The following is a 21,123-nucleotide window of genomic DNA, read 5'->3' on the forward strand; positions in this document are numbered from 1 at the left end:
TACATATTTGTATATAAGCTCTTCGAGAGCCTTTATTTATTATCCACAATCTAATATTATTCGGGCAATATTGGTGTCATGTATCTTCTAGACAAACAGTTAGCTCTTTAGGAGTTTTTGATATATTTTTTTACTATCAAATGTTGCTCAGACACTTTTGATATCATAAGAGAAAATCATAATCAAATAAACAATATAAAGATCTTATTAAATTCATAAATGAAGAAAATTAAGAATTTCAATATTTCTACATAGTTGTTACATCCTTCAAGGAAAGATACATGAATTGTTATTTTCTTTGAGAAAATCAATAACAACTAACCATAATATATCAATGTGGTTATAATATAAAGCATTCTACAAGAATTCTTTTACCATAGAAGGATACTTAATAAAATTATCCAAAATGTTTGATGTATAACAAGTACGTGCGGCAATGATGTTTATGCCACAAAAATATATTTATATCCTTTGTTATTCTACCTCTTTAGGAGGTGACTTGCGGCATTTCTTCATTCACTTCAAGGAATGAAAGCGTGCTTCAAAAATAACTTTGAATAGCTCATTATTTTATTTAAGCACATAAAGACATTGTTTCATAATATTTCCCTACTTCATGAGGATGTTTCAATTGCTTACTACTTCATGGGCAAATTTGAAATACAAAATATTGAGTATATATTCTCTCAATTGTACTACCTCTTTGGAGGTAAATTGTGACATCTTCACAACCAAGAGTGCGTTCATATTTACAAGCTTTATTAATATTGTCACATTCACTTCAGGGAATAGATTAGTATTATCAAAAGTTCTCTTCCTTCACGAGATGGAACATAATTATCTGAATGTGCAATAACCACATTAAATTGTGATGATGTCTAACCTCTTTTAATATAGTTGCTATTTTAGGAGCAAATCGAGGTATGCATGTAATATAGAAAATTTTTCTCTAACTTACAAAATTTAGTTACAATGATATATACGAGACATAGGCACTTCTGGTGGTTGTATATTTCTTGTAAACTCTGCTGGAGTTTAAGTTGATCTAACAATGTTATCCACTTTGTAATCCTTTATTAAGATAATTAGGATGAAAACAAATACCAAAATAGGTACTGTATACGTAATACATAACCAAGCAAGTGATGATAAAGATATTAAACCAAATATAAGAAAAATGCTCAAATTACTTTACACAAATTTGGCCAATCGAGACGTAAGTGATATCTACATCACTACTATCAATAAGGAAAGCTCACCACCTCAAGGATATAATATGCCTTATGATTCAGAATGAACAAGATCTAACCACGGACGCAAGAGCATCGCCTTACATCGAAGATGAATACTGAAATAGAAATTAAATTCGAAGTAAGTACTCAAAATGGCAGAGTCTTGTGCTGATAACGTGTTATAAAATAAAAACAGTAAGATAAATAAATCAAAGACAAGTATAGAGAGAGATTGATATATTATTCAACTTCAAACAGATGTACATAATGAACTGAAATCTCCTGTATATATAGAAAAAATGAAGTTGTTGTGTAAGCTGCTACTGCTAGCTGTTATATAAGTTGCTACTGCAAGGTGCTGTATAAGATGCTTGTAAACTTCTACTGCAAGCTGTTGTGTAAGCCTCTTGTAAATTGTTATTATACCAGCTATAGATAATCTTCTACAGGGAGTAATATTTATCCACAATGGAGTACCGAAATGATATACTTCTTGAGGAGGCTTATTTCTAATAGAGTACTAAATAGATAAATATATTTACGACGACATCTAATATGGATAAGATTCTTGAGGAAACTTATTTACAACGGAGTACGTACATGCACAATATAATATATTTATAACAAAGAAAAAATTCGATATTATAAATGTTTTTCCGCCAGAATCTTTTCCTTTTAATTTTTTTCCCTTCGCGTTATTTTCCCATATAAGCATTATTATTATTTTTAATTTGGAAAAATCTTGCATGGTTCGTTACAGAGGATTCCTTTAAATGCTCACAAAATCCGAAAACCCCAACTTCCGTATAGCGTAGCACCACGACAATCGCAAATGGCGGAGAAAATCAGCGGAAGCAACCTCAAGAGCGCAGCCGTGACGATGAACAGCCATTTGGAGATGAATAAACCGGACAGAAATGTGTGGCTGATGAAATGCCCTACCCTTGTCTCCACATTCTTCCAGCAACATCTACATTCTTCTTCAAATCCTCTTAACATTGACAATGACGGCCTCTCTTCCTTTGTTTCTCCTGCGCCTGTCGCTAAAGTCGTCGTCGCCGTTGATCCTCTCCTCTCCAATGATGCTACTCAGGTACCTACTTACACACGTGCAAATTAATATTGAAGTTTATGTTTTTTAGTCTCCTCTGTTTTGCTTCTTTTGTAAAAAATATATTTAATTTGTCGTTATTTTTTCCATTGCGGACTCTTTATCAATGTCGGTTGTATGTATAAAAGGGCAGCCCCGGTGTACAAACATACCGCAATCAGGCAAGGTCCGGGAAGGGCCACACTCCAAGGGGGTGTTATATGAGTTTTTCTTTTTGGTCTTCTGATGAGCAGTTAACTGCGGCTTGTAGGGTTTATATTGTTTTCTACGATTCTTTGATTGAATGTGTTGGTTTTAGATGTATGAAGCTTTTAGAAGAATGCTTAGTTTGCTTGTCTCACATTTTTCTGGTCCCGGGGGAGGGGTTTGATTTGCGATGGGTGTGGATACTCTGTGGGCATTCTTCAAATAGACTAAAGATTAGCATAAAACCCATACCAGATAGACATATACTTGTACTTTACCCATACTAAGTACGTATTTAATTAACCTAGAATAGCTACTTACTATGATTGCCTAAGCCTTGGTGGTGGAGAGTTACCCGTATCTGTGTTGGTAGGAGGTAACAAGTATCCAGTGCAATAGTGTCGCCAATAAAAAGCTACTCAATATGATAGAGCCACTTGCTTAACCAAATGCCATCAAAGGGTGGGACCACAATGCTATGACTCCTGGTGGGAGTGTTATCACTAACATTAGAAGGCTGCGCATCCATCAGTGGGCTTATCTATGTGAACTGGGGAATCAGTACTTCTCTTATCTCCTAGAGATAAAGCATGTCTCTCGTCAGTCATCCTTCAAAGTTCATCCATCAACCTTGTATTGCCATCAAATTTTCTCGCTAGAGTTCCCTATAGCGGGTGTTTTCTACCATTGATTCCGATTACTCTCCCATAATCAACAGACTCTGATATCAAATGATATACTGAAACAGGGAAGGAAATGAGTGCTTCTGAAGAACATATATTAAATTTTTTCTTTGATAGAACTCTTGTAATGGACCAGATTATTGTGTAATCAGAAAAAAGGAAAGAAAAATTTAGGGAGAGAAAGAGAAAGGAGGAAATTGCATTAACTTCTCAACTGGACTCGCATTTACTCTCAATTGGTTTTAAGGAAGTCAAATGGTAGTTATAACTAGTGGCTCAAAATAACAGCCTAACTACGAGGGAGCACGTACATTTTGTCAAGGTTCCAGCTTTTGATTTGAATTGAAATTTCAGGAGGACTTGGATAATTATGTTTTTGCATTCATCTGTATGAGGAGTTTAAGATGTTAATTACCATGGAAGAGCATATTAATTTTTTTTTTGAATAATTTAACTAGTGTTACAGCAAATATCAAACTGAACTCGTTAATTAATTTTAATTCCTAAAAGCATAGAATGGTGTCAGATATCATGTAAATTCAAAGAAGGAAATTTACGATTCTAAGAGGTTAGTAATGTGACTGTAGTGAGGTAACAAATTGTTTGGTTGTTGATAAAGGATGATAAATTGTTCGATCATTAATAAAGGGCCATGAAATGTTTAATTCTTCTTGTTTCTTTAACACTAGTAGCTATAAATCAAGTATACAATATGAAAGAGGTATATAACTTAGGTGTGATATTGAGAAGCTATGTTTCTAGTTTAAATTTGGTCACAATTTTATACTTGATCTCTTAGAGGAACTCACAGTTGCATTTTGTCCCATGGGTATATAATGTTTGATTATTGATAACGGGTGATGAATTGTTTGATTAGTAGTAAAGGGCCATAGATGTTTAACCTTCTTGTTCCTTTAACTTTGGTAGCTAAACATCTAGTAGACAATGTTGAAGTGGAATCTAACTTAGGAGTGATATTAAGAAGCTATGTTTTCTGGTTTACATTGGTTGCAGTTTTATACTCGATCTCTCTCTAGCAGTGGTCATTTTACCCCATGGGTGTATATGCTGGAACTTAGTGTCATTGTTGAGTTGGAGCCTGTATAACAAAATATGATATCTCAGCAAGTTTTGAGATGAACCTGATGTATCATCTACTGATTTCTTGTTTAGAAGAGGCCCTTTTTTTTTTCCTTTTTCTGGGGTTGGGGTGTAAGAGCACATATGTCTATTCCATTTTCTTGCTATGTAACTTCCTGATTCTTATTTCCTATTCATTGGAATAAAATGGATATAAACAACTTCCATTTTCCTCAAATAAATGGTGAGTGGAACAATTAACAAATAATTACACAGTAAACCTAACCTGCTCCAGCAACCACTAATCTTGCCCATTTAATTTTTTTCAAATAATTTTGCCCATTAGTTTTCGAAAAGGTAACAAGTTGCAAGGAATTTTGTTTTTCTTTAAGGAAAAGACTACCATATCAAGGAAACTCCAGCCTCTTGTGTCTCCTTTAAGCACATGTTGAAGAATAAAGCTTAAAATATATTTATTGAAATGTATAGCATGATGAAGCATTTTTTTAGTGAAATGCTCAACTAATATGCATGATAATTGAAAAGCTATAAAAAGGTGAAGAGGAAAGATAGAATTAACAGCAGCATTTCCCCCAGGGGAGGGGGGCAGTGGCTATGGATTGAAGCAGGAACTTATAAGTTTACTTTTGTTTGTGGACAAATCCATCAGTAGAAACTAATTGAGGGCCTATTAGCTACTTAGGCTAGATGCCACAAAAATAAGTTTATAGTAAGTTGAGAAGGACCTGAAAGTGTGCTCTAAATGGAAAAACATACATTGCTGTTACTTGGACAGTGTTACTTTATGGTCTATGTTTAAGCAATGTCAACAATTGTAACTGGATATACGAGAGGCAATTGCAAAGAGGTTTTTCTATTCACTACAGAAGTATGGATTAAGACTGTTATCTTTTATGTTCTTTTTCTTGGTGATCTATAACTTCTATAACACTCTCTGATAGTATTCAAACAAGACGATATTGCTGAAATCAGTAATTTGAGAATTTTCTTTTTGTTGCTACAATGCTGATTCTTTTTCTCATTTTTACCGGTATAGCTATCCAAAGTACAATTTGTCAAACATTCTATATTGGCACATCTCTTTGGTTAAAATAATAAAGTGCTCCTCTAGCATAGTACACCATGCACAATCCATTTGAAGGGCAGTGCTTGTGGTTATGATAGTGTGTTTCTTAAACCTACTATAGTACAGTTCCTTCATATGATTGAGCTCAAGTAATTAAACTTCTATGGCAGATTTCTGGCTGGAAAATCTGGTTTGAAGGGGGACTAAACTCTGAGATTTATATGTAGTTGTGTATGTATGATGGATTATTTGTGTATCTGGTATACATAACATGTGTAGATATTCGGTTGCTCAAAATGCTTTCAGTTCTCTATCCAGGAAGGGGACTAGTTAAGCTTTGGTTGCATGGTACTTGGTTTCACGTAAACTTCCGCCGGATAAATTTTTACATGGATAGAGAAGTTGCACAGAGGAATTCACGTATACTTGTCCTAGTATATGTTTTCTTGAGTGGTTCATGTGATACTTTGTCCAATAGCTTTTAAATGCATTTGGTACAAGTAAGTGCAGTAATTGAGCTGGGAAGTGGATTGCACATGATCTAGAACATTTAGATATAAGGCCAAACTAGGATTATCTTGCATCTCAAAACTGAATATGATATATTGATTTTGCATTCAATTGTTCGCTCAGTTATACCCGTAATGTGCAACACATGATAATACCACTTGGTTTAGACGTAATAACTACAAGATGGAATTATTTTGACACCTTCATATCCTGCTATCTTTGCATAAGTGTCCCAGCAAGTCGGTCTGTCGGAGAGCTATTTGGAGCTCAAAAGTATGAACTGCCACGTTTTGTTTGGGTAGAAAGAATTGTGTGGGAGCAGGGGAAATAAAAAGGAGGTCTGGGTTTTTTCTCTTGGTATGGAATTCGTAGAGAGTGGAATAAAAGTGGAGGGATTATTACCCTTTCGTGTTCTTTTCATCCCCCTCTGAAGCTGATCTGGATGAGAAGTATCTTTCTATTTCTTTCCTTCCGACCCTACCTAACAATTGGAATAAAAGTGCCGTAATCCACTTAAAGGAAGTAAATCATTGAGTGTCTTCTATCCTTTACCATTCCCCTTAGCTTCATGGAGTCAAACATAACTTTTACAATGTGCCTTTCGCTTGGGATGAAACCCAAAGTGCAATCGTCACAACTGAGGAGTGTACTTATCTGATGGCATGTGTTCAAAGTGCAAACATTATGGAAGCAAAGGATGTAGATTATCTAAATGTTTCACTGTAATGTTGTTTCACTTTCTTCTTTTTTGGTCCATCATTTTGTGTCTCTTTGAGGTCCAATGGCTTCTATCCCGATGTTAAATCTGAAGAAAAAGAAACTCACATGTTTTTTTTTCAATAGTGAAACTCACAGTTTTTTAATAATGTAGAAAATGTTAATTGGAAGATTACCTTTTCTTCTGTATATTGTTGGAGAAAAGGAAAAAAAGGTCGTCATTGTGTGGATGTCTGCTTTTTTTTTTTTGTAATATAGAGCCTTGTGCATCTTTTATATTCCCTTTTCAGTATTCTCCTTATGCCTTATAATGAAATGACATTAATTTGTCTAATAGTTACCTACACAAGGAAGTCAACGATTTTGTGTTTTTTAAGATGTACTAGCATTAAAATAAAGTTACCCCAACATCTCGGATATTGTTAGATAGTTATGTATAAATAATTCTAGTCCCATACGTAGTAGGAGTAGAATATGTCCTGGTCCCATATGTAGTAGGAGTAGAATATGTAATATATATAGGGCTCATTGTATCATTGTTAATAAATAGATTTTTCTCCCGTGCATTCTCACACATAGTTTATATAGAATTCAGTAAACATAGCCTAATAGATTGCTGATTCATTTCTCTCATTTTCTTCCCCTTTCCTATACCTGGTGGGTTCTCTGCTCCTATTTTTTACAGCTTATCTGTGTTAGTATATCAAGAGCATTACCTAGAGTACTTAAGAAGAAAGACATGGCAATAGCTGATGAATTGAGTTGGAGAGATAGGTGTGTCTGATATCTATTTAGTGAATCTCCATACTTCATTAAAAAATGTCTGATTGTATGCTATGCTTATGAAACCAGATTCTTCTGAAAGACTCCCACACCTTTGTAAAACACGGGACATGTTGAACATGCAAGGGACGTGCCCTTCCCACAATTAATCATCTTTAGAAGTATTTTGCATTGTTTGACAGCACAGTCATACTTGTACTGTCAAAATTAGATCTTCAAATCTTTTATGAACTGGTTCAGATAGGATAGAAAGTGAGGATCATCCATCACTTCCTAATTATGTGGAAGGGACATCTATCTAATCAGATCGATTGCGTAAAGCCTGTGACAGCAATGCAATTGTAGTTATGTGAGAATATGTTTCTCTTTACATGCTTTGTTATTTGATATCGTCATGCATATTGTATAGTACCATTAATATGGATCTCTTATCTAAACTATTCCATGTAATGTTGTTTCCTGAACTTCAAAGAAGTCTCATGTCCGGAAGTTTCTGATTATGTTTGCTTTTTGGATATATCACGCTCTCCGTGGGCCTCAAGGGCCTAACCCTTCTGCTGTAAGAAATAAGATCCCTGTTCAGGAGCTTTTTAATAAAAAAACCTTCTACTCATTTTTTTTTAAAGAAGAACGAATGGTGCAAGCTTTGTTTTTTTCTATATTATCGATTGTATATACGTTTTTCCATATCCTTATGACAGAGTAAATAGTTCCTCTTCTTCTTTCAAGGACTGGGGCTTAATGTGCTTTAGGATGCAACCGACTTTCCATGTGTTTTACAAAATAGTCAACAAATTCTCTGCTCTGTTATTTATAAGATCTTGCGAAAAATGCTTTTGATGTAACATCAGTCGTTTTTCATTTCATCTGTCAATCTTTTCAGGTCAAGGAGAGAGTTGCAGTAATTTATTAGCATGCCAGTCCTCTTTGCTATCAATATCTTTTTCCTTCCAATTTTCATACATTATTTGCATGATGACCAGTTTACCATGGAATTGGCTGGCACTTCATCTGGAAACATGCCCACTCTCTACTCCATGGACATGTCTACAGATTTTGTTCCGATGTCTATATTTTCCGAGTCAGCTCAAGGTGAGGACCTCTTAATGGTTTGACAGCTGCATCTGTGAGATTATTTCACATCATGCTGAATGAAAATTCTATTTTGTAGGAAGGCTTTCTGTGGAAGGAAAGATATACCAAAAATTTGATATGAAGCCTCATCATGAAAACAGTGAGAACTACGGAAAATTATGCCGTGAGAGGACCAATAAGTACATGACAAAAAGTAGACAGATTCAGGTACGGTTACTAGTACCTTTTTCCTGGTTGGATATTGGCTTATTTGTATAGCCACTTCGATGTTGGATATATTGATTTATTTTTTTTAGTTGCTTTTGAACCTGCTTTTTTCTGATTCGCAGGTTATTGACAACGATAATGCGAGACATATGAGGCCTATGCCTGGATTTTTTGCTACTAAGGCTTCTGGATCTGCAGTAATTTTCAGCTTCTAATGTTTAATCTTTTGTGTTCAGCATCTAATCTTGTGGCTACAAAGATAGAATGTGTGAATATGATCAAATTTAGGTCACAAAGTTAAAATAACCACCTTTAATTAACAGGATAAGAAGAAGGTACCAAGTAAGGGATTAGAAATGAAAAGAACAAGGAGGGACCGTGATGAAATGGAAGAAATCATGTTTAAACTCTTTGAGAGGCAACCAAATTGGACACTGAAACAGCTGGTCCATGAGACGGACCAGCCTGAGGTATGTCTGCTTAGAGCTCAATTTCCCAATTGTTCCTTTGCCCCTCTTTTAAAGTATGTCGTTCATCAGTTGAGTACTTTCATGGTCTAGATGGAATTGCTGGATCTTGTTTTGCACAGTTGCTTGCTTATCAAAGTACTAAAGAGCTGTTGAGCATCATTCTCCGTGTGTTCTTGTGATTAACCTAAATTTAGATTTTATGCTTGCTTGACTATTTTTGTTACAACAACGGCCTACTATTACTCCTCAGTCCCAAACAAGTTAGTCGGCTATATGAATCTTCACTGACCATGTTGCTTGACTATTTTTGTTAATTATTTATTTATTTTCATTAGAAGGATTTTTTTTACCAGTGGAAAATAGAGCAGAGGATTACCTTCTACTAATGTAAGACAAAAACACAACTCTAATCCATATATGTTGTTTTAAGAGAAATTGATACTGAAGTATCCTGTTATTTTTCTGCATTGAAATAGACCAGCAAACAGCTACCATAGCTCCTCTTTAATAAGGCTGTTATCGTTCTTGCTGTGACCGGAATCCAAATATACATCTCATGGTTTTGTTGAACCTTGTCGAATACTCAAATTCAAGTTACTTCAGGTGTACTTGATATTGTCATTTGGATTAATATATCATCATATGCCACCAGATTCAATTATTTTCAGTTGCCTTGGAAGTTTAGCAGATTATATTTTTTTTGCTTCGAGGCCCTATCAATCTCCTAGTACTGTGCCTGATTCTGTTGGATGCAGGACATCTTTGTGTCTCAAACCAGATCTCCATCTCATTTATGGTTTAGTCCTTTAAACTTTAAAACAATGTTTCATGCGCGCTGCTGATTGTCTGTAATATTATTAGTTAATTTTTATCGAGCAGGTTACTTTCTCCTTTACAAGGTTTAAGCGTGGTGCGGGCCCTACAATAAGAATGCCCTTGCTTTTAATAAGTGCCTAGGAGTAAGAATAGATTAGTTAGCTATTTGGGTTAAGTAGACATTATGCATGAGAAGAGTCATGCATTTTCCGAACGACATATAAATCAAAATATTGTTGGAGCAATTAGCAAATTATTAGAGATTATCTTGTTTCAGCATAGAGATAGTTATTCGTGGACAGATGTGAAATTTAGATGTGAAATTTAGATAACTCTTAATTTTGTCTTAAAAGTCAAGTATTAAGTATTGGAATGAAATTGACCTAAATAGAGGGGAATGGATATAAAGGATCCATATAGTACAACTGATTTGCGATTGCGGAGTAGTTGATTGATGTATTACATATTTGTTTCTTCTTAGCTAGTATTAATGTTCATCTATGTGCACTAACTTGTCTAAGGCAAAAAACTTAATAGAGTATATTCTCACCCCTAAAAATGTTTTCAGATTGTTTCCAGACGTAGATGTGTTTGGTATGGAGGAAAATATATTTTGGGAAATGTTTAACAATTTTCCCATTTGGTTGGCCTAAGATTACTTTTCCTTAAAATGCTGGAAAACAACTTCCCTGGCATGCTAGGGGAAGTCATTTTCCATGCACATCTCAGGCGCTAGACACACGCTCATAACTTCTGACTACTGTGCATTGCTGAATAGTTGCATATTCTTAATCCTGACTGGCCATGTGCAAAACTTCACTTTGCTCTCCTTTTTGTACTCTCCCGCCCGCTCCCCCCCCCCCCCCCCTTTTTTCCCAAAAAAAGAAAAGATGAAATACTCCAAATCTTGCAAGTTAGAATAGTTGCACATTTGTGTAACATCTCCCTTCCCACCTATATCGATATTGCAAGAATGGGCTTGCAAGAGTTAGGCAAATTATTTCACTTTCTCTACAGCTTGTATCCGCAACTATGTTGGTCGGACTCTTCGAAATGTCACCGGGTGCGTGTCAGATCCTCCAAAAGTAGAGCATTTTTGGAGGATCTGATACGGGTGCGGTAATATTTTGGAGAGTCCGCGTAACATAGATCCGCAACCACAATGGATGCATATCTTGTTTTGTGGGTGGGGTTGGAGTAGGAGTACTGGAAACTACTTCTTGTTAGATGGTCTGGCCAACCAAACATTGAAAAAGTTATTCTCTACTCACCTGACAAACACCAGAACATATGTGAGAAGCCATTTATTTTCCCATGGGAAAACATTTTCCTAGGGTTCTCCTCCGTACCAAAGACACCCGTAATCGTGAAGTTTCCTCGAGCATAAACTTACCAGAGAAGATTTTTTTTTTTCTTTTCTTGAAGAGTGTTTCTGCCATGTTCACTTGTTAGTATAGTTTCCCCTTTAACCAGTGGAGTTAAACAGGACTACCAATTATAAATCAGAAGCTGCAAAGTGTTGATTACTTTAGACCGACAGTCTGGTGTTCACTTCTGATGGATTATTGTTTCATGAGAATGATTAGCAGATGTTTTTTCTTCTATTTAACCTAGTTGTCTTGTTGCAGCAATTTATGAAAGACATGCTCAAACTTCTCTGCATCTACAATAATAAGGGCGCTCATCAAGGCACTTACGAGCTGAAGCCTGAGTACAAGAGGTCAGAAGACAAGCCTGATTCTTGAATCTTGATTATTCATTGCATAATTAAGCTTTCTTGTCAGAGGCCTTAGCCATCAGCCAGGAGAAAACACCAATTGTTTCAATTCTTTTTGTGCATAAGATCAAGTTTAGAGAAATCCTAGTATATTTGCTTTATTCAAATCAATTATCTTCTACCTTTAGATTGCTTATCTTTTCAGCAAACTAGAATAATAGAGTGATAGAGGAAAAGCCGCCAGAAACGAAGCATATATTTTTGGAAAAGGGAAGTATCTAAAAATCATAAGGACATTCACGTCACTGGACAACTATTCTTTGCTGGCAGATTTATTAGATGTCAAGTTGTCAACTTTGACTTTAAGCTAAATATACGCACGTTCTTCCTTATTTAGCCCATTGAGATGGGCCACAAAAGGTGGACATTAGGTAATTGGTAGGGATGTACAAATGAAATCGACAAACTGTACCAACCCGATAATCCGAATCAAACCGAGAAAAAAAATTCGACTATGGTTTGGTTTGATTTGGTTTGGTGTTGAAAAAAAAACCCGACCATATTTGGTTTGGTTTGGTTTTAACTAAAAAAAGTCAAATCGAAATCAAACCAACCCGACATTATATATATATAGATGTTTTAAATATATTTAATGCTTAAACATATTTATTGTAGTGTAGTTTATAAATATTTCTTAAGTTTTTTTATAGTTTTATCTTTTAACGTATTATTTCAAGCTTGTGCTTATAATTTTTGGATGCTCCAATAAGTTTTATAGTCCATAAATGTTAGTAACTCAAATAAATCGTAAACCAAAATCAAATCAATATTAATGCTAATAAAAGACATTCAATTCAATTGTACTATAAATGAAAATAGTGTTGGATATCTATTTTTTAGTTTTTTTATGGTTTAGATAAAATGTATAACTTATTTTTCTTTTAGTAGTTAGTCATGTAAATAATAATACTTATTAGTCGTAGTTTTAAATTATGTTTGTTTTAATTATGGCTTATTAATAATATTTATTTTATGCGATTTTATTATCTTTATTGTTGAATATTTTATTACAATGCCATGACTCATCTCATATTTATGTTATTTTATTAAAAAAACACCTTATATAGTTCTGTCTTACTAGGATTAAAGAAATATTTGGAGCACAAATTTTACGTTTTGTGCTATGAAGACTTCATGAAAAAAAATTCGAAAAATCCGAAAAAAATCGAAATTAAAAAATCCGACTTTTATTGGTTTGATTTGGTATTTAGATTTAATAACCCGATACAATTGGTTTGGTTTGGTAATTAGAAAATCCGAACCAACCCGAGATATGTAACCTATAGTAATAGGTATGAGTAACTTGAGTTGAATTTGGCTCTTAAATGTTTTGACTTTCGTGTTCTCTTGCCAAAATTTTGCATGAAGATTCGTGGTTAGTCGTCTTACCAACTTTGACAATGTCCTTGACATACCTTCCCACCCCCTTTGGTGCACGTATGAAGGGATTGGGTGTTTGTAAATTTGACCAATTCTCTTGTTGCGAAGTTTGTTTACGAAAAGTCAGTGCGAGAGACATGCGCCAAAATTCGGCACAAAATGTTGAAAATTACAGAATTGACATTTTCTATAGAATTTTTGGAACATTTGATATTCAGATGAACCACATAGTAATGGACGTAACAAGGTAATGCTGCTAGCTATCACAATATCGGATTCATGTTTCAAAACACTACAAGAATACGTCTTTAAGATAAATTCAAAAGTGGTGTCAAAATAAACTAATTGTTTCATTATTATTTACAATGTCAAAAGATATGTTCTAGTATTTTGAGTATAGTTCATGAAAAGAGAGTATTGTCTGAGTCATAGGTAAAAAATAAATCAGATGAAGTCAACTTTGTTCTAGTATTTTAAGTATAGTACCATATACTATATTTTATTATGTTAATGGCTTCATATCATCTCTATTGTTCAGGTAGTTGACCTGTCACATTAGCGCAAATATTAGTTGGCCATCTGAAATTTTAATTTAGAGAAAATTAAGACTTTGGTAAACAAACCCGTTTGTTTAAAAAGGGATGAAACTTGCAATATGATTTGGTGTGTCAACTCTAGGGCAAGAGTTTTATTTTTAATTACCTAAGTGTGTATGAACTCCGTTTATTCAGTTTCCTATGAAATTATTAGATGGACTTTCAGTCTCTACGAATTAGTTGTTCTCGTATTAGTTTGCCAAACTTAATAGTGTGCCTAATATTTTCCAATGGCCAACTTAATTCATACTACCTACTACATGCTTCTTTTCTAACCTACTGGATTAATTTTTAGGCAATGCATTCCTGAAAAAAAATTAAAGGTACGCAAAAAGAAAGAAAAAGCATTCTGTTGAAAGATAGACAAACTTACTCCATTGTCTCATGTTCATTTTCTAAGCTAAAAGGGATATTTTATTTTGCAGGAATTGTTTTTCAAAAATGATAAAAGTAATATATATATATATATGTCCCATTTCTCGAGAAGCTCACCTTATCCTTGCTATTTATTCAAACTTTGAGTTGATTTACTCTTGTCACAATATCTTATATTAAAGAATTATTGAGATGTAAAACTAAATGTGTAGGAACTTCCCTCCGTATTTGCTTTAAGTAGGTGTTTCCTCCAATAGTATACACCTTTACATTTTTAGAAGGTTTAAACAATTTGAGATTTCATTTCTTGTTATTTATATTACTCCCTGTGTCTCAATTTGAATTATTTCTTTTATTTTTTCACACGGTTATGTTGACCAATTTGAGGAACGAATTCACCTCATATTGTAAAATTAAAATATAAAACTTCAACAATTATAGAAAAATAATGCTTACGTGACAAGTATTTTTAAGAAAGCATAAAAAACTTTGTTTGAAAAATATTCGAATCAAAATAAACATGTGTGCTTTTTTCTTTATTAATATTTCACATTGGATTATACTAGTATAATCGTTTCTGAAAATTTAAGATCACCATCAAATTAAATGCATTGGTTTCATACCAAAACAAGGATTACGATATTTGAACAAATTTCTTCATCCATGAGCATGAATGAAATAGCAAGGGTAAATTACACTAATAATCCCCCTCTAATATGACACTTGCAGATACTTTCCATGTATTTTAGAACAAAATAATTACACTATGAAAATCCTACAAATATTTAGCTTGAATAATATTTTCCATTTTACTAGGTGTTATGAGTGTTTAGTTTTGAAAAACTAAAGATAAATCAGTAACTAATCATATATATTGAAACATAGTTAGTAAAAGATAAATCAAAATTACATGTGCAAAATTTTAAGTTCTTATATACTATTCAATTTTATGAAACTTAAGAGAATAAACATTCTTGTTGAAAATTTCTATTCACGTCTTTGATTAAAAGAGAACAAATATATTTTGAAACATGCATTTTTTAAAATTCTTAATAGGAAATGACCATTAATTACATGAATATTTAATATTATTTATCCCAAAATAGTTTGACTATTTTAAAAAAATTGGAGAGGTATATTAATATTCTGATGGAAATGAAGTACTCAAATGTGGTTCTTTTTGAAGTTGTTACCTAAATCAGGCCATGACAACGAGAAATCACAATATATTGCAAGGAAAATAATTTTAGAAACTATTACTAGTACAATAAAGATGACAAAAACAAAAAAAATTACAAAAATAAAAAAGAGTAATAAATCTTAACTGATAAATAATTTTCTTATAAAAAATTAACTCCAAATTTTTCTCCCCATTCGCTAGTATAAAGTCTTTGAACCCCATTTAGTTTCATTTAGGATTTATCTGCTATAAAAGATTATTTATTTTATTTTCCAAATTACTAGTTGTATTGAGTATAATACTATGTTAATTAGGAGAACATTTTAGGTAATCTTGTTGAATATAGAAAGATGGTAAGCACCATCCACTTTCAATCAAGAAGTTGTGAATTCGAGTTCGAGTCACCCAAGACCAAGATGGAGAGTTATTGAAAAAAAGGATGTCGATGTTCTATTGGAAACGGACTCTTATTGTCGTTGGAAACGGACTCGTCGTTGTTATTGTTATTGAATATAGAAAGAGCAAAGGGTAGTAAATAACTTTCCTAACAAAAAAGTAGGAGTAAGAGAGTAGTTATTCCTAAAAGCCGGCGTTGATCGTGTGTTGGGTGTATTCCACATTGTCGTGTGTTCAACACGGCGTCGTTTACTTTCTCTCCTTTTCTCTTCTCTTCTCCCTATCACCTACCCCATAAACCACTCCCACCTCTCCCTTTGAATTTGATCCTTTCCTTTTTCTTCTTCTTCTTCTTCTCTCTCTAAATCTCTCCCTTTTCAGAAGATCTAATTTTTTTCCTGGGTTTGCATAGTGGTTTATTATTAAGGTACTTTTTCTTTCATCAATTGTTTTTACGAGTCTTCTTTTTTCCTTTTTGGGCTAAAATTTTTGGTCAAATTTGGTAAATTGGTATTTGACGCTGATCGTTGCTGGTTTTAGTATTGAGAAATGGGGGTTTTGTGTTTTTTAGCTGAATTTTGATCTCTATTGATGTTTGACTTGCATACATATCTTATAGCTGAAGCTAATTATTGTTTCTTTCATTTAGCTCTTTTTTTGTTATCGTTTGTGGGCGTTTTTGTTATGGTATTAGATATACTGTTGTGTGAATTCTTAGGAAATGGTTATATTAGACAAAAAAATTGTACTTGTTCTGCTTCTCTGATACAAGGAACAATGTGTGTTTGGAGGACTTAGGTTTGGTTTATAGGATTTTTTATGAGACTTTTGTTCTAATAACTAGTAAGTTAATTGTACTTGTTTGTTGAAACAATAATCAAATTTTGGTGCTGAAATAGATCCCAAATTTTCTGTCTATAAGATCTGACTAACTGAATGTATTGGTCTCTTGTACTGCTGGCCCTCTCCAATTTACGTTATACTAGAATGGATACTGTTTGTTTGAACCTCCTATAGTCATGATTTTTAGTAGAGTTTCAGCTGTAGGTTGCACATGTTTGTTTCAGATTACATGTTTCTAGATTAGGTAAAGCCATCCTGGTCATTTTTTGCGCTTATTGTTTTCTGTTGATAGTATCAAGTTCTTTGAGGAGGATCATTTCGTATTTAGCTTTTTGATAGTTTTTTATCCTTAATTTCTGCGCATTCTCTTGTCAAATAGACTATTTTACATCAATTCCTTTAGATTTTCCCTATATGAATTGTACTTTTTAAACTTCAGCTGTTGTTTTGTGTTGCTTGTTTTTTCCTTACGGAAAATCATTAAAGGGGCTCTTCTAGGGATTATAGTTCTAAATGGATTTTAGTTGTGCTCTCCCCCTTTTGTTGTTTCTTAGCTTTGACTTCCTAAAGCATGATCTTATTAAAAAGGTGGTTGCTCTTGTGATATTATTTGTTGATCTTGCTTGCTCTGATGAAAAGGATTTGTGAAGCTTCGTTTGCTTAAATTTCTTTTCTAATTGTGTAGGTTAGCTTCATTTCCGGTAGAATGGATTTTTTCTTTAGGAATGTAAATGATGATTCTTCAACTATCCAGCAAGATATTGTTAGGTGCCCATTTTTGCGGAACATCAATGAGCCAACAAACTTTTCCTTCTCAAGCTCCATGGCTTTCCCACTTCCAGTAAGTTCTCAATTTTTGGATGATTTGTTGATATAGCTTTTTTCATATTATATTTGTTCAATGCTTTACATATTGATGAACTGTTCCTCCTAATGGGTTCTTATTTTAGTATACCGCTAAATTGTTGGTGGTTAGGCTGTTTTTGGTCAAACGAATTAGTGTGAGCTCAATGTTTTCCTTGCATCTGCATAGGTACGTGACGGGAAAGGTCCTATCTTTGAGGATGGTCCTAATTTTGACATGGCATTCCGGCTTTTCCATGGGCAGAATGGTGTTGTTCCACTTTCGGGGAGATCATCCATGAAGCCCGATGCTGCACCTGCATCACCTAATTTCAACCCTCTGGCAGCAAAAGCAGCTACCATAAGCCTCTCGGCTTTTGGATCTGGAGGTCCTTTTGGTTTTGATGCATTCTCAGAGAAGTGGAAGAAGTTGAACTCCAAATCAAATAAAAAAGACTCTTCTTCCAAGGTACGTTTTGGTTTTACTTCAGAATCATAAAGAGCTTCATATTATAAGATCTTCTTTCATAATTCCTTATAAGAAAAAGATCTTTTATAATAGCATCGACGTTAGAATTGTGGAATTTAGAGTCGAGATTCTGCACCAAGCATCTTAAGCAATCATGTAACTGTAGATTATGCCAAATGTTTTATGACATGTATTTAGTGAAAAAACTATGTTTGACTTTTGATCCAAATTAATTCTAATGGATTAGCCATATGTCAAAATTGCTGAACTATTTGAACTCCAAATTTTTTGTCATTTCCATCTAAAAGGAACTCTTTATTGCTATCACGAAAAAAATAGGAAAGGTTTCGTAAATGGTAACCAGAGCTCAACTTGATAACTTCTTTGCTAATTTACCCCTTTTGGTATTTCAGGGAGGAGACTCAAAACATGAAGCGCTAAGCAATGAGTGGTTGCAGAGTGGGAATTGTCCTATTGCGAAGTCCTACCGTGCAGTGAGTAATGTCCTTCCTCTTGTGGCAAAGGCTTTTCAGCCCCCTCCTGGTATGAACCTCAGGTGCCCCCCTGCAATAGTTGCTGCGCGTGCTGCTCTAGCAAAGACTGCCTTCGCAAAGAACTTACGGCCACAACCTCTACCTGCAAAAGTCTTAGTGATTGGTGTTATGGGCATGGCTGCAAATATTCCTTTAGGCATATGGAGAGAACACACAGAAAAATTTTCGCCATCATGGTTTGCAGCTGTACATGCAGCTGTACCATTCATTGGAATGCTCAGGAAGTCTGTGTTGATGCCTAAAGCGGCCATGGCATTTACCATAGCAGCATCTATCTTGGGACAAGTCATAGGCTCTAGGGCTGAACGATATAGGCTGAAAGCCGTTGCAAGTAAAAAATTGATACTTACTGAAAACTCAACTCCTGCGAACGGTCAACTCGTGGTTAGTGGAGTTAGAGGTGGACACTGCGGTGAGATTGTTGATTGGAGCAAAGGTCCTCTGCAGATTGCTGGCCCCGCTTCAACAACCAGTGTATTTAGCTGATGCTTGGAATCGTTGATGTTGTAATGATATGTTTCATGAGGTCGCATTTGATCTATCTTTTCTTTATGTTTCTTTTTATCAGCATACAACATTCAGCAATTGAAAAATAAAGGAGGGGTTGAGCATTGTTTCTCGTTTATTGACACAGTTGATATATTTATAAAATTTGAGTGTGTTTTCTGTAGCAGAATACGTGAAAGTGATTTTCTATCTGAGCTTTAGTCTGAATGTCAAAGTTTCTGTGTTTAGCAATTGTCAACCCACACGTTGAAGATTCGTTAATGCAAGGGAAAATACGAGACAATTTTTTATGGATGTACTAAAAGTGTAATTGATAGCATAACTGAGCAGTTTTGCAACCTACAACATGTGCCGTAGTTTGAAATTTTGATTTTTAGTCATTCAGTTTATTTATTTATTTATTTTAAATTTATTTTTCATGTATTATTTTTTACTGCTTGGCGCTACTGCTTTTTTTTTTTAATCCTTCTTTGAGCCGAGAGCCTATTAAAAACGAATTTTCTACTTTTTTAAAGTTGGGGTAAGGTTTGTGTACACACTACCTTCTTTAGACCCAAATTAGTGTATGTGAGGCACATAGTAAAAATTTTCCCACTTGTGGAATTATATATATATATATTTTTTTTTTTTTGTTATTGTGCCCTTGTATTATTTTCTCCTAAAGGAAAACTTAAATTTTGATTCTATGTTTCTTTTTTTTTGCTTCTTTTGCATCCTTCCCCACGGTCACACCTCCCTGGCTCAACTTTAGGATGGCAAGCGGTGAGGTACATTGCGGTCGCGGAGCAAACCCGCGAAGGCTTATCATGTCCCACCCCGCATTCCTGTCTAATTGGGTAAATTCGTGTAAATCCGCAAAGACTTATTAATACCCTACACTGTATATCTGTTTTTAACTCAGTTCTATTCTATCCTATTGCCATCCTTATGATCAACTTGGTCTTAATGGTGGAATGATAAGTGTAACACAAAAGCTGATTGCACTTTATTTCAATGCTATTTATTCGGCAAAGTAGTCTCAACTTAGGAAATTTTCTCATTTTCCTTATTCGTTTGGTCTGCCAAAAGTTAATTGGAGATGTAAGATCATTTTTGAATTTGGTTCACCAAATTCTACCCCTTTTCGATAAACACAAGAACCCAAGGGAGTTTGATCATCTCTCCATGTGGTCGTTTAGTTGGAGTGATTGAAGAAATAATCCCATCATGAAATTTTGCATAACATAATATAGTATTTAATTAGAAGGATTATGAAGAATGATTTCCCACTCAACTTATGGGGCGTTTGGTTAATCATATAAGAGAAAAAATAATTCATGTATAATTTCATGCAGTGTTTGGTTGACAATAATGTGTTAATAAGAATGTATATTAGTAATGAGTTAATAAAAATATTTAAATACAAAACATACTTAAAATCGGTAAAACTATATAACATTCCTCTTATATTATACTTTACCGCATAGCAATTCATGCATTATAACAATCATCTTATTATATATTATTCACTGCATAAATAATTCATACATTATAAACTAGCATATGGTTATTTTTTGTTCTTAGATATCTTTTACAAAAGAAAAGAAAACTATTTTTCTCAATTTTTTATTTTCTATTTTCCTTTCGCGTATCTAGTTTCAAAGAAAAGTTTATAGGGAAAAGGCAAAAATGCTTTCTTAAACAGCAAATGGCCAAATATACCTCTCTACTTTTGAAAATGGTTTAAGAATACTACTCGTTATACTATTGGGTTATTTATATCCCTACAATCATACTTTGGGTTTAAATATACCTCTCATTTAAACGGAGGGACACGTGTCATTGTCCTGTTAGTCAATTCTAAATATCTCCTAATTAATTAAAAAGACCCATTATCCATACCCGAAAAATATTTTTTTTTTGTAAAAACTAAAAACACTTTTTTACTAAAAACTGAAAAAAAACGAAAATATTTTTTTTTTCCAGTTTTTACAAAAAAACTGCTTTAAAAAAACTAAAAAATATTTTCTAAAACATTATTTTTGTAGAAACTAAAAAAAAACTGAAAAGTAATTTTCTAAAGCAATTAAAAACTGAAATATTTATAACTAAAAACTGGGAAAAAAATCAGTTTTTACAAAAACACTGCTTTAGAATTTTTTTTTTTCAATTTTTACAAAAATATTGTTTTAGAAAATATTTTTCAGCTTTTTTTAAAAGCAGTTTTTTTTGTAAAAACTGAAAAAA

At 33.7% G+C, this 21,123-nt stretch overlaps 2 protein-coding genes across 2 annotated transcripts; both read left to right on the top strand.

Moving 5' to 3' along the window:
* The first annotated feature begins 2,002 nt into the window (after positions 1–2,002).
* On the top strand, positions 2,003–11,881 carry LOC104093005 (uncharacterized). Its single transcript, XM_033655324.2, has 6 exons — positions 2,003–2,325; positions 8,373–8,481; positions 8,561–8,691; positions 8,814–8,888; positions 9,015–9,161; positions 11,606–11,881. Exons 1-6 carry the CDS (start codon positions 2,065–2,067, stop codon positions 11,720–11,722), a joined length of 840 nt encoding a protein of 279 aa, XP_033511215.1. The 5' UTR covers positions 2,003–2,064; the 3' UTR covers positions 11,723–11,881.
* A 4,017-nt stretch (positions 11,882–15,898) lies between these two features.
* Positions 15,899–19,066, top strand: LOC104093007 (uncharacterized). Its single transcript, XM_009598711.4, has 4 exons — positions 15,899–16,108; positions 17,210–17,365; positions 17,558–17,836; positions 18,250–19,066. The coding sequence occupies exons 2-4, from the start codon at positions 17,231–17,233 to the stop codon at positions 18,874–18,876; spliced, it is 1,041 nt and encodes a 346-aa protein (XP_009597006.1). The 5' UTR covers positions 15,899–16,108; positions 17,210–17,230; the 3' UTR covers positions 18,877–19,066.
* Positions 19,067–21,123: the final 2,057 nt, after the last annotated feature.

This window comes from Nicotiana tomentosiformis, chromosome 5, assembly GCF_000390325.3.
Source record: "Nicotiana tomentosiformis chromosome 5, ASM39032v3, whole genome shotgun sequence".
Classification (NCBI taxonomy): domain Eukaryota; kingdom Viridiplantae; phylum Streptophyta; class Magnoliopsida; order Solanales; family Solanaceae; genus Nicotiana; species Nicotiana tomentosiformis.